The sequence below is a fragment of the Cyphomyrmex costatus genome, unplaced genomic scaffold, assembly GCF_001594065.2.
Source record: "Cyphomyrmex costatus isolate MS0001 unplaced genomic scaffold, Ccosl1.0 scaffold158, whole genome shotgun sequence".
Classification (NCBI taxonomy): Eukaryota; Metazoa; Arthropoda; class Insecta; order Hymenoptera; family Formicidae; genus Cyphomyrmex; species Cyphomyrmex costatus.
This window is the reverse complement of record NW_017275587.1, coordinates 1,030,439-1,044,682: the sequence shown is the minus strand read 5'-3', so window position 1 is coordinate 1,044,682 and position 14,244 is coordinate 1,030,439. Positions and strand designations below refer to the sequence as shown.

The following is a 14,244-nucleotide window of genomic DNA, read 5'->3' as shown; positions in this document are numbered from 1 at the left end:
ACCTATTAAATCTTTTAAAAGTACTGCTTTTATATTTAAAAAAAAACTAATTATTTTTCGGCAAACATTAAAATACTTTAAAAAATTAATAATTAATATAATTAATAACTTTAAAGGATATTTTATAGAGCACAATAATTTATTTTTTTATCTTAAATTTATATTTATAAAAAAGTCAACACTGCATTCTGTTGAAATCCTAACATTTTTGTATTTGTTTTTATATTTCAAATGTCAGGAGGTAGATAGATAGATAGATAGAGAGAGGGAGAGGGAGAGGGAGGGAGGGGGGGAGAGAGAGAGAGAGAGAGATTACATACTAGCGTGTTTTTAGAAAAACAAAGATAAAAATTATTAAATATTTGTTTTTTCTCTTCATGATAGAGCGATATACGTTTTGTAATTTAAATTGCATAGATAACTATTGACTTGTAAATATTTAATAAAATCTTATTTCGAAGAGGAGCAACATTTAGAAGCATTAATAAATGCTATGTTAAATAATTGAGATGCCATAATAAAAAAAAAACGTAAAGTTTCATATCAGGAGACGCGGTATAGTGTGTGTCTGGCCATGTTAAAAAACTGAAAGAGAAGTTTCTTATCCGCAGCTGGGAACAACATTATAAGTGTGAGCCTAGTTAACGTACAAAATTAAATACATGTACGAAAGGTGGACTGTATCAATAAATAACGTTGATTTTACATTTTTCTATTTTATGATTTTTTATTTACGTCTCTCCACCCTTTGTTCGCATGCAGTATCAATAACGTAGAACGATGTGAATAAAAATGAATATTAAGGACGATATAAGTAAAATAAGAAATTATTAATTTTCCCTTTACCAATAATTAGTAATTGCTAATTACTACAATAAATTAATTCTTCTTTAAGGAACCTGAGTAATCGCTGCGACTACATTGGACTGTGACGTCATAAACAAAATAATAATACATTAAAATTTCTGGTATGCTTTTTGTAAATAAAGAAAATTTAGGTAAAACAAAATAATAAGATTATCTGTAAAAGTGGGTCAAAGCTCACTCCTCTTGTCAGCCAGTAAATAATCATAAAAAGCATGTAAAATGCGTTTACTAGCGTTTATTCATTGTGCATGCATATAGGCCTGTTCTTTTTGCCTTATTTCGATCAATCGTTTGTCTTTGTCTGTCTAATGGACCGATAACAAAGAGATTATATAATCTCTTTGACCGATAATCATGGACATAGGGAAGATTCGAACCAAAAAAATCATAGATATAGGGAAGATTCGAACCAGAAATCGTGGACATTACCGACATGATCGTGGACAATGGCTACATAGTTCAATGTCCACTCAGGCTTCTCTCTGATAGAAGTTTGACCCCCCTGCTTATTAGCTTATTACACTATTTCAGAACTAGTTCAGAATTCTTCGTATCTTAACCTCTAAAATCTTGAACTTTAACGATTAATATTTCGACTCACAAGGCCGTATTTTTTTTGCGAGATTTCTTTCATTTTGAGTGAAAACGCTTCGAATGAATGTATTTTTATTAAGATTTTAGGTGCGGGAGAAGGGGGTATTCTAAATAATTATCCTCTGTTGACTTTCAGCGTACAAACGCTCGAGAAATGAAATGATTGTTAATTTGAAGCAAAGGATACGGAGTTTTTTTGAATAATTGTATCAGAGTGATGTGTGGTGATGTTTCGTATTTTATCTTGCCAATTTGAGACACGATTGGATATGATATTAACGACGGCGCCGTAAAGTCGAGAAATCCTCACGATATGTTATCACGATACGAGTGACAGGCGGTAAGAGATAACCTAACTAAACCGGCGTGCCATATGTCAAAAGAAGCACAGCGATTTCGACGAATTTTAGAAACTAGAACGAGACATTACCTTCTATTCTTTATTTTGCTACGCAAGGTACGTAATACGTCTAAATATGTTTCCAATCCAGCCATCGACAGTTTAGACATCTACTTGCTTCGATTTCGCGATCGATGATTCATTTATGTCATGTTTTGCTCGGAGGATTTTGTTGATCCGTCTAGCTCGGTGAATTTTTCCATTAGTCTTCTCTTCGTATACTGTTACACGAAATCTTGACGTATATGTTTCAGTATATTTGCGAATAGATAATTAAATTTTGCTCAATGATGTCGGATAGGTCAGGAAATACAAAGTGTTCGATAAAATAATGTTTTATCAGTGACTGGAAAAATAAAAAAAAAAAATAATTATCGATTACATAAAAGGAAGTTAAATGTTTTTAATTGACCGCATTATTGATTTCGTGAAAGCAGTATACTCACACAGCATGCAATATTTCAGAAATATTTCTAAAATATTTTATAACATCTTTCTGACATAAATGTCAGGAAATCTGAGTTTTTGAAATTTTTATTTTTTTCATACAATATATTTATATAATATTTCTGAAATATTTTATTGAGATATTTATGCTTTATATTTCTGAAATATACTTTTGAAACTTTCACTGATATTTTCTTTAGAGGTACCAAAGGGTTTATGGTTATTGCATCTCTGAATTTCTGAAATTTTATTGAAATATTTCAAAAAATGATTTATATTAATATTTCATGCCATGTGGGTACACATATATTTGTTATTTTAATAGATATAGACACTTTTGTTTTAAATTATTTTGTATAATATGTATATTATTATATCAGCTTGTCCTATAATAAGAATGTCATTCCTTGATTTCTTTATTTCGGAATACTTCTAGCATGGTGAAAAATAAAGCACAAGAGAGAGTCCCAAAAACAAGAGCCAGGGCTAAAACAAATAAGAAAATGCGATTGTCAATCAATTGTGTAATCGTCATTGTGAGCATGGTTATTGCTGGTTGGTTTGGGTACAAAGGATATCTCGAAACAAGAGTTAATACTCCATATGATGGACAAAAGGTAGAATCTATTATCAAATAATTCTATATAGCACACTTTATCCGATAGACATTTTGGAAATGTTCTTAGAATGTTCTTAAAACATATTATATGCAACAACTTTTGAACATTTTTACAACGTTTCTGAAGGTGTTGGGGTGTTATTTACTGTTAAGAGGCCTGTTCTTTTTCCATATCTCAAAATTGAACTCTTTGCACAGTTCATTTTTCTTTTTTTTTTTTTCATATTAGAGAAAAAGACAAAATATGAACTCCACAGAGTTCAATCTTGAGGTGTGGAAAAAGAACAGATCTAATATCTTGTAAATATAAACGTAAATATAAAAAGGATTTATAATTTTATATATAATTAATTTGAATATTTTTTGAAAATTAGCTAGTTAAATATACATCTGGATTGAAAGTACCAGACAGATATTGGGGCACCTATCGACCTGGAGCATATTTTGGTTTAAAAACAAGAGACCCTTATTCCTTGGTGACTGGTTTAATGTGGTATTTTCCACGTTTTGTACGTTATGATGGAACTGGATTTAGACACTGGTGTGAGCAAAGTGATGAACTAAACAGGTACTATATAGTTAGAATCTTTTTCAGATGAATAAAGAGTTTAGCAATGTCACTAATCATAGTTTATAAATGTTAGATATGCATGGCTGGAGCATGACGGACGAACATTTGGGGTTCAGGAAATAGTAGATAATCACGTACTCATAAGAACAACATTCGTCAAAAAGCGTGGTGGATATCGCGGCGGTGATTGGACTGCAAGAATTGCGGTGTCATTAGAAAACCCACAGATTATGGACCATCTATTCCTCGAAGAGATATCATTGTTATTTTATACCGCTATCGAGGATGGCACAAAGGGTTGGATAAAAGCTAATCTTGGAGATTACGATCGCTTGACAGGAATAGAAGGAAATACGCAGGGATTGGGATCTTTTAGTATAAATGTGAATTTAATAAATGGTACTATAGAAGAGCATTCCTTTCTATCGACAGTCGCTCTCGGTCTAAATGTGTTGAAAGGAACAGTTTTGCAAAATCTCCGCATCGCGGCCCAGAAGGGATCTTTGAAGAAACATTTAGTTTTAGCTGGTGAACAGTTGCCTTTGCTTCCCGAAGGCAAGAGAGAGGATCCGAATTTCGTTGTGACTCAAGTGACGGGAAAAATTCCTTTTGAGATCGAAGTTAGTTATGAATCTGGCAGTTTCAGTAATAGGATGGATAAATTAACAGGAAACAATTATGATGAGGCTCTTAAAGAACATAGAGAACAGTTCTCAAAGAAATTTGAAAGTGTTTTCAATCTGAAGTCTAAGGGATACAAGGACGATGAAGTGGCGTTCGCGAAGATGGCGTTTTCGAATCTTATAGGTTCGATAGGTTACTTTTATGGAACTTCACAGGTGCAAAGTACCTATACTCAGGGACCTGTGCCTTATTGGAAAGCACCTTTGTATACTGCCGTACCAAGTAGAAGCTTTTTTCCACGAGGTTTTTTGTGGGACGAAGGTTTTCACGGTTTATTGATTTCTGTTTGGGACACAGAGATAGAATTGGATATTATAAGCCATTGGTTTGATTTAATGAATATCGAGGGCTGGATACCAAGAGAGATGATTCTTGGTGAAGAAGCTGTAGCTAAAGTTCCCAAGGAGTTTATAACTCAAATCAACACGAATGCAAATCCGCCTACATTTTTTTTGACGCTAGATTTTTTGCTCCAGCGTAGCGAGCAGGACTTATTGAAACATAATTTCCATTTGCTTGACAAACTGTATCCACGACTGCAGGCATGGTTCTCATGGTTCAATACCACGCAAATCGGCGAGCTACCTGGTACATACAGATGGCGAGGCAGAGATGAAAAGGCTACTAGAGAATTGAATCCCAAAACGCTGACATCTGGCTTGGATGATTACCCCAGAGCTTCTCATCCGAGTGTCGCTGAGCGTCACGTCGATTTGCGTTGCTGGATCGCATACGCTGCTCGCGTTATGGCTAACATTGCTGAAATGTTGAGTTATCCTGCCAAAAAGTATCAAGAAACATATCGGTATCTATCCGACAATAATTTGTTGAACGAGCTACATTGGTCGCCGAATGCGCAAGCATATTCCGACTACGGTTTGCACACTGACAAGGTGGTTCTACAAAAAATCGTGCCACCGCCATCCCGCAAACAGCAATCTAATGTGCAAATAACGCCAGAAATGACACGTGTTGTACTGGAAAAACCATTGTTGAAATTTGTCGATACAACTTTTGGATATGTATCATTGTTTCCTTTCATTCTTCAGATTGTCGAACCCGATTCGCCTCAGTTGGGGAAGATACTGCAGGATCTACGAGATCCTGATTTGCTATGGACAAAATACGGACTGCGTTCGCTCGCGAAAACGTCACCTTTATACATGAAATATAATACACAGCACGACGCGCCTTACTGGCGCGGTCCTATCTGGATAAACTTGAATTACTTGACAGTGCGAGCAGCATATTATTATTCTAATGTAAAGGGACCGTACCAGGAAAGCGCAAAAAAGATATACCAAGAGTTGCGAAAAAATTTGATACAAAATATTATTATACAATATAAAAAGACCGGATATTTGTGGGAACAGTATGATGATACAGAAGGAAAAGGTAAAGGAAGTCATCCTTTTACTGGTTGGACTTCTTTGGTAGTATTACTTATGGCAGAAATATATTAAATGTGATGTTAATGTATATAGTGTTGCGTCTTTGCGTTCCTAGTACTGGCTGGGCGTAACAATATATTGACTTTGATCATTCAAAATTACTTCATCGAAAATGAAATCAAAAGACAGTGTTCATTCAGAGTTATCACATGGGTTTATCGATATTGAATAACGCTTGCATTTAAGATAGAAAAATTATATTGTTTTGTTATATTGATATTACATTATGTGTGTATTATTTTAGTCTTTTATGTTATAATATATTATATGGGAGTTGTATTGTCTGAAAGAAAATTTGTAACAATGTCAAACTACTATGTATAGATACATGATACACTCGCACATACCATTTATATTAATTGGGAAGATATATATATATATATATATATATATATATATGTGTGTGTGATATACTTTGATATCTTGATGGCCTCTGATGTTTTTGATAGTTAAATTTAAATTCTAGATAATTGCATCTTATCTAATAAAAGCGCTAATTATAATGTTTTTATAAGTACTAAATAAGATAATCATAATCATTTTGTACTGTCATATGTACATATTTTTTGGCACAGTGATTTAGTGGAAAGTTCTATATTCTTACTGAAAATATATTTTAGATATATTTTAGATAAAATTTATTCTTACACTTGAGTAAATTTGAGTTTTATTTTGTTAGTATCATGAAGTCTGTATATTTAACATGTATGTTTTGTAAAATGATACAATGTATGTGTGTGTGTATGTGTAAGGGGGGGGGAGGGGAGGGGTATAATGATGTTATTATATATATTGTATAATTGTCGGGTTTGATTCTTGTGGTAGAAACCAAAATATCTATGCTCGTGTCTCTCGAGAAAGGCCGGCAACCTCCCGAGAGTATTCTTGCCCACAGATTCTTGAAACACCTCTCGAAAAATTCGCCGTTCGGAACCGGCATTAAAACTGTAGGTCCCATATGCTTGTGAAAATTGAATGAGCAATTAAAAATTAAAAGACTCTTGATAAAATATATTAAGAAGGAATAAAGGCTAATAAGAGTCACGCATCAGTATTAACACAAAAAAAATAAATATTTTCAAAATTAACACAAATTAATAAATATACAAAACGTTAGAACATTTTTAAATTTAAAAGCAGAAATTTGCAGGAGTTTTTTTAACAAAACCGTCATACTCGTCAAATTTCTGCGTTATAATTTTGTATATCTGAAGAGGGTCAAAATACAAGGCCGAAACATGTAATATTTTCACAGCGCCGATTTTTTCTTAATTTTCTTATTTTTATAAACAAATATAAATTAAATAAAGGACTCTTTCTTTAAAAACAAAATAAACATGAAAATGGCATTGTAAGAGTCAAAAGAAAAGAAAAATTAACAACAAATTAATACATATATTCTAAATTAATGAACTTATAAAATTAACCTAAATATAACATTAAATAATAGGTGTTAATTACATAACTAGTTTCGATCACCAAATCTGGTCCTATGGAAAAACATAATTTTGTATATTTCAACGTCAAGTGTTCCATCTGAAGAGGACCAGATTTGGTGGTCGAAACTAGTTATGTAATTAACACCTGTTATATAATGTTATATTTAGGTTAATTTTATAAGTTCATTAATTTAGAATATATGTATTGTTCTTAATTTTTCTTTTCTTTTGACTCTTACAATGCCATTTTCATGTTTATTTTATTTTTGTAACTTTTAAATTTAAAAATGTTCTAGCGTTTTGCATATTTATTAATATATATGTGTTAGTTTTAAAGATATTTATTTTTTTAATGATAATACTGATGCATGACTCTTATTAATCCTTCTTAATATATTTTAAATAAGCAACGTGCACACCACAAGCATATGAAAGAGATGTATTGATACAGGACTTGCCCTAAACTAAGAATAAGAAGTATAATTGTCAAGAGGGAAAAAGCTAGATTTAAAATCTTGTCTGTGATTTACTATGAAAACTAGTATATTCTTATCTATAATCTTAAGCTCTTATTGAGGAAGCGCTATGTTTTATCAGTGTAGCATAACTCGGAGCATAACACTTATTTTTGTGTAAAATGCTCTTACTAATCTCTAGCCATCATTTTTAAATAATTTTCGAAATAAGTTTAAGCTATATATGTGTACCTACCATAATAAAATGTTATTTACAAATTGGGACAAAGAATGAATGTCTTTTCTTTTACCTTTATAAACTTCAGCTTTTGATTTTTAGAAATTAATTTTACCATTTATGTAATAAAAGTAATTTATATCATGAAGTAATTAAATTCATATAATCCTGAATGTCGTTAAAAAAAAAAAATATAAATGATAAAAATCTTTTTTAATTTTGTAAAAAAAACTCTAAATAATAAAAAACCTTGTTTTAGAAACAATATTTTAATCATATGTATTGTTTTTTCTAAACTTTTGCTCTGGTCAAATTCAAAATCTGAATTTCTAGTCTAATCCTTAGAATATTGTTAGAAATATGTTTTCTATTTCTTTTAACTGAACTTGCATTCAGCAGAATATTGTTATTATTATTTTGCAAATGTTGGAAGCTTTTTCGCGCTGATTAGACTATACTTTTAGATCTAAAGCAATAGTTCCATTTCAGCGAAAAAGACTTCCAAGATTTGAAAAGTAATCATTTTGCTAAACAGCCATTCTTCCTTTCTCACTGAAAAATGCCGAAAAAACAAGATCTGTTTTTTATTTCTGCACTGTTTGATTATTTCTATACTGTCTGAACTAGTATACGCGGTACAATAAGTTGAAATGAAACAAACATATATTTATTTCACTTCACTTATCGCCACCATGTGCAGTGTGCACTAGTGCAGACAGTGCAGGAATAAAATACAGATTACAGACACAACGGTTGATAGTTGGTATTCCTGCTCGTGATGCATTTCGAGAAACGATTCTCGTATCGTATCGCAGAATCGCTGTCATCACTGATGACTCCCTTCAGAGTTCAGACTGTTCAGACGCCTCGTTCGAAGGATAGGTGTGTGCCTGTTGGGGTTACGATCGTGGGTTGTAGGTTTTCGATCGAAATAAAATCGCGTGGACATTCCAATTGCGTATTATGGAGCCGTATGATGTAATCATCAATCAGCCGGTGGTTATCGATAACGTAAGTACTTGCTATCGAACTCCTCTACCATTTAGAAAGCGAGTGATGTATCAAACTGCAATGTCGGTTGTCAACGTTTTACTAGGACGTATAATAAAGAACATGAATGCTTTCCTTCGCATTTGCATTGCTGTTTTACGTCTTCATTTTTATTTATATCTTGATTCTTGTTCGTATACGAAAACGTCATCAAAGATTATATTGTCGGCAGTCCGATCGATAATAATAATGATTATGATGTTGCTGTGACGACTTTTTCTGGTTTAGGATCCATAGCCTTATCATTACATCTGATTTTTTTTCTGTTTAGGGATCTGGCGTGATTAAGGCGGGATTTGCAGGTGACCAGATACCTAAATGCAGATTTCCAAATTAGTAAGTAGCAGGAAAAACTATTGATATTTCGTAGCAGTGTCTTCTGTTTTTGGAAATTATTGATAGGTGATAATATGTTGATAGATCTGTGTCCAATTTGAGCTTTAGAGCTAAAACGCATAGCCATCAATGCAAAAATTCAGTGTGAATAAGATTTCATGAACTGTAAAGTAATGATAAGTGTCGTTCAGACACACACATATATCAAAACTTTACAATCTCCGAAATCTTACCTCCCATATTGATTTTTTTACGTTGATGACTATGCATTTTGGCTCCAGAGCTCACATTAGACAGGTCTCTCTTAAATGATTTAGTTGAGTTTTTCTATTTTATTATTGTTTAATGAAGCAAATTTTATTTTTTTTTTTTTTCAAATAAATACAATATTATACTATCTAAAAATTATAATTAAAATGTTAAAAAAAAGATAAATTTGTACTAAAAACATTGTATATGATATGAAAGATTTTTAAAAATAAATCACAACTTTTAGTTTATACATTAGTGTGCAATATTGATATTATTGATTGATAAAAAAGAACATGATTCTTTGGTAGCATTGGTAGGCCAAAACATGTACGTGTTATGGCTGGTGCTTTGGAAGGAGATCTGTTCGTGGGTCCAATAGCAGAGGAACATCGTGGCCTTCTATCTCTTCGATATCCAATGGAACATGGTGTAGTCACAGATTGGAACGATATGGAGCGTATCTGGTCTTATGTTTATAGTAAAGACCAGTTAGCTACATTTAGTGAGGAGCATCCAGTCTTGCTTACAGAAGCACCTTTAAACCCCAGAAAGAATCGTGAAAAGGCAGCCGAGATATTTTTCGAAACATTTAATGTTCCAGCTTTATTTGTTTCCATGCAAGCTGTACTTAGCTTGTGAGTAATTTTTGTAATAATCAGTGTCATAATAATTTGCAACTTTCAATTTTAAAATTAAAATTTTGATATATTGTTTCAAAAGATTGTACGACAATTATTTTTGTTTTTATTAATACAGATATGCGACAGGCAGAACCACAGGAGTAGTTCTAGATGCTGGTGATGGTGTTACACATGCTGTACCTATTTATGAAGGTTTTGCTATGCCTCACAGTATAATGCGAGTTGATATAGCAGGACGTGATGTTACAAGGCATCTTAGGTTACTTTTACGCAAGGAAGGTATTAATTTTAAAACTACTGCAGAGTTTGAAATTGTCAGAATAATTAAAGAGCGAGCGTGTTACCTCGCCAGTAATCCCCAAAAAGAAGAAACAATAGAGACTGAAAAATTTCAGTATGTTTTACCTGATGGCAGTCACTTGGAGGTAATAAAATAACTTGAATTAGTAATAATTAATAGAAAAATATTATGTCCATTTTCATAAATGTAGAATATTAATTTGAATCTGGATTCAGTTCACTCAATGTTTTTCTAATTCTTAGAATGATAGTTGAGCTTAGATTAAAATTAAAGTACATTAATGGAAACAAGCATTAATGTACTTTAATTTTAATCTAAGCTCAACTATCATTCTAAGAATTAGAAAAACATTGAGTGAACTGAATCCAGATTCAAATTAATATTCTACATTTGTAGCATTAGTCATACATAAGCATTAGTCATACATAACTTGAAATAGCAAAAAAGTTTAAATTGCTTTTACATACATCTCTCATTCAATACAGATTGGTCCGGCACGATTTAGAGCTCCTGAAGTGCTGTTTAGACCAGATCTAATAGGTGAAGAATGCGAAGGCCTTCATGAAGTATTAACATATTCTATTCAAAAGTCCGACTTGGATTTGAGAAAAGTTCTATTCCAAAATATCGTATTATCAGGAGGATCGACACTATTCCGAGTAAGCACAAGCATTTGTATAAAACAAAGAAAGAATCTAAAAAAATATATTTTTTATGTTCTTATCTTTATATTTATAAAAAATTATTGCAATAATGTAATAGTAATATAACAGATTCTTATATTTATTATTAGGGTTTTGGTGATAGATTATTATCAGAGATTCGTAGAATGTCACCGAAAGACATTAAAATAAGGGTAAGTGTGAAAATAAAATTAATAAATAAAATAATGAATGAACAATTTTTTTTAATTATGCTTGTGGCAATTGAATAATTAATGTGTGCACTATAAGTATTTGAGAGAGGTGTAACACAGGCCAAAGTTCTAACATAAGACGAAGAAGAAGGATTTTCAAAGATAAAATTATGGATTTATTTCTGTTATGACAGATATCAGCGCCTCAGGAACGATTGTATAGTACTTGGATCGGAGGTTCGATTTTGGCTTCTTTAGACACCTTCAAGAAGATGTGGGTGAGCAAACGAGAGTTTGATGAAGATGGTATACGGGCTATTCATCGTAAAACATTTTGAACTTAATTTAAAGAAGCTTTTGAGAACGTTATATATCGAATAATTTTATTATAATACAAAATGGCACACTCGGCACGATAACAAAATGTATCGCAGTATAATTCGTAATTGTTTTGAATAGTAATTCATAATTTCTATCATTATTTCAGGGAGACATTATTTAGATATTTCTAATCGTATTTTTTAGGATCACGATATAGTGCAAAAACCGATTCAATTTGTTTTTGCTTTAACGTAACTTCATTTAGATATATATATATATATATATATCTAAACAACCATATATATATATATGGTTGTGTTAACATATAATTATAGATATATACATGAATTTTGCAAAGACTGTACGATATGGTAAAAGTAAAAGAAAGTTAGTACATCTCAAGATTCTTTTAAAAAAATAATGTAAATAATGTCTTTTGGAATCAAATTAAGGTCAAACGTAAAGTTTTCAATTGTTTTTAGATTTTATTTATTTATAATTTATACATATATTATTTATATGTTGTATGCTCAGTGTATTAAGACAGAATACATGATTTTCATTTATTAAAAGAAAAAGTGTTCTATTTCGTTTTCAATATAGTGAAATAAAGCATCTTGTAATTTCTATGTGCAGTAACATTTATGCAAAGCATTTGTAAATATGTACGCTTTCGTAAAAATAAATCTCTATAGTCTTTACACACACATACACAAATACATGTGATTACAATTATATTGTAAACGTCGAGATTTGTAGCTTAAGCAATTGATTCCAACATACTTTGTAACACATAAACTATTAATTTTTAAATGTATAATAAATGCTGAAGAAGAACACAATCGTTCCTTTACATGGTGTTTTAGCTATGATAAGAATAGGAATTCAGTTATCAGAAAATTTATTAACGTTCTTATTATTGCAAAAAAGCTGATAATATCCTAATGAAATTCCATAGTTCACGTAATATGTACTACATATTTATATATTTGATATATATAGTTATATATATACTATATAACTGTATATTATATTAATACTAGCACTGTATATTGGAATATGGTCATAATCTGGCATTAAAAAAGTTGAAATAATTTTTCTATTCTTCAAGGTTTACTTTAAAGTAATACAAAAATTTATAGAGAAATCGGTGCAGAGTTACAGGACTTGACGCATTTGAAAAATAAGACTGCAAGCTTTAAAAAGCTTTTCTTCAACATCACTCTGCATCCATTTTTCGTGCACATACGTAATTTTTCATTCGATTTTTTTCAGTGCTGAGTTTAACTGATCACTTAATATTTTTGAGCGATGGTGTATGTTAATGCCGATGTTAATCAATATACTCATGCCATAGTAAAATAAATATTACGTAAATGGACATGCATAAATAAAATTATATATGTATATTATCTTATTAACGTTAAGTAAAACGCAATTTAAATCGCTAAACTCTTAAGAGTTTCGTGAACTGCTCAAATCGTTTCAGCGACAAAAAGGATCACATGGTCAAAATTGACGAATATCAAACATCAATTTGGATCATTTGATCCTTTTTGTCGCTGAAACGGCTAGTTTAAGCAGCTCGTGAAATTAAAATTTCTAATCCTCGGTGAAAACTTAAGTCATTTTTGGATCCATGTGCCTCGAACCAATCAAAGCACGATTCGGATCACGTGGTGAGTTGGCGACTCTCTGATTACACGTTCTTTTAAGTAAACTGAGAATAGAGTCCGGTCTCACCATTCCGATTAACTTAATCGATTGATTGTCACATTGGAACTGACCAATCGCATTTGTCATTTCGTTTGATGACAGATGCGATTGGTCAATTCCAATGGACTAAACAGCTGATTAAATTTAATTGGAGTAAAGTTACCCTTAAGCCGGAAAACACAATGAAAAGCACAGGCAATAGAAACAGGGAATAAGAGATTTTAAGCTATCAAAAATCATGTATGCTAGAATGGACGCTTCCTGATAGGTTGAAATTTCTTATTTCTGTTATCTGTACTTTTCATTGTTTTCAGCTTGACAGTTTTACTAGAGAAAAATCGTTACGAGAGAAAGAGAGAAGTTTATATAAATATACAACCCTTCTCTTTCTCTCCTTCGACGACGCGACGCGTGACGCGCTCAGTGGAAACGTACCATTAGACTGCATACCCATGCAGGTGGAAATAAATCGTTAAAATCGTTAAAATCTTTACAAATGTTGAAATGGTCTGGTTTGGATTGGCTTTTTCCTGCTCAGGTTTCTCTCTGGCCGAACGTATGTATACCTATCTTTACTTTTCACTATTCCGTTCTAGAGAAAAAAAATTACATTATTCTGATTCGGGCTTTATTTCTTTTTGTTCTGTTGGTAGTAGTAGTATAGTGGCGGTGGTACTGCTACTACTGGTTTTGGTTTATTCCTCCGCAGCGGAACGGAAGCGGAGAGCCGTCTATTTCGTGTATGTAATCTGTAGTATATTCTGGACCTCTCTCGGGCTCTCTCGGTATCGAATGATCGTGTGACGTACTTTATGTCCGCGAGTGTGCCTTTGACGTGAGGTGTGTCATAAATATCGTAATGTTCGCAACTTGATTTGCAGACGGAGGCCTACGTAAGGCGACGTGGAGAGGTGAGAGCGAGTGTGAAAGAGAGAGGTGGTTTGTTGGATAAAATACGAGACGAGGCGTGATTAACGTCATCATCATCATATAGTCGTCATCGAAA

General features: G+C 32.1%; 2 protein-coding genes across 2 annotated transcripts; both read left to right on the top strand.

The window, feature by feature from the left end:
* The first annotated feature begins 2,745 nt into the window (after nt 1-2,745).
* GCS1 (mannosyl-oligosaccharide glucosidase) lies at nt 2,746-5,751 on the top strand. Its single transcript, XM_018536698.1, has 3 exons — nt 2,746-2,925; nt 3,302-3,495; nt 3,572-5,751. Exons 1-3 carry the CDS (start codon nt 2,746-2,748, stop codon nt 5,643-5,645), a joined length of 2,448 nt encoding a protein of 815 aa, XP_018392200.1. The 3' UTR covers nt 5,646-5,751.
* Nucleotides 5,752-8,712: 2,961 nt separating this feature from the next.
* Arp1 (Actin-related protein 1) lies at nt 8,713-11,688 on the top strand. The gene is made up of 7 exons (XM_018536667.1): nt 8,713-8,776; nt 9,087-9,151; nt 9,712-10,038; nt 10,160-10,469; nt 10,831-11,004; nt 11,139-11,201; nt 11,396-11,688. The coding sequence occupies exons 1-7, from the start codon at nt 8,729-8,731 to the stop codon at nt 11,537-11,539; spliced, it is 1,131 nt and encodes a 376-aa protein (XP_018392169.1). The 5' UTR covers nt 8,713-8,728; the 3' UTR covers nt 11,540-11,688.
* The last annotated feature ends 2,556 nt before the right edge of the window (nt 11,689-14,244 follow it).

What these genes read in the sequence shown, in the direction of transcription:
- Arp1 (XM_018536667.1), top strand. Translation starts at nt 8,729, where the DNA reads ATGGAGCCGTATGATGTAATCATCAATCAGCCGGTGGTTATCGATAAC. An exon ending in AAATGCAGATTTCCAAATTA is followed by an intron (nt 9,152 to 9,711) that starts GTAAGTAGCAGG and finishes ATTCTTTGGTAG; the next exon opens with CATTGGTAGGCCAAAACATG. An exon ending in ATGCAAGCTGTACTTAGCTT is followed by an intron (nt 10,039 to 10,159) that starts GTGAGTAATTTT and finishes TTATTAATACAG; the next exon opens with ATATGCGACAGGCAGAACCA.
- GCS1 (XM_018536698.1), top strand. Translation starts at nt 2,746, where the DNA reads ATGGTGAAAAATAAAGCACAAGAGAGAGTCCCAAAAACAAGAGCCAGG. An exon ending in CTCCATATGATGGACAAAAG is followed by an intron (nt 2,926 to 3,301) that starts GTAGAATCTATT and finishes TTTGAAAATTAG; the next exon opens with CTAGTTAAATATACATCTGG. An exon ending in CAAAGTGATGAACTAAACAG is followed by an intron (nt 3,496 to 3,571) that starts GTACTATATAGT and finishes TATAAATGTTAG; the next exon opens with ATATGCATGGCTGGAGCATG.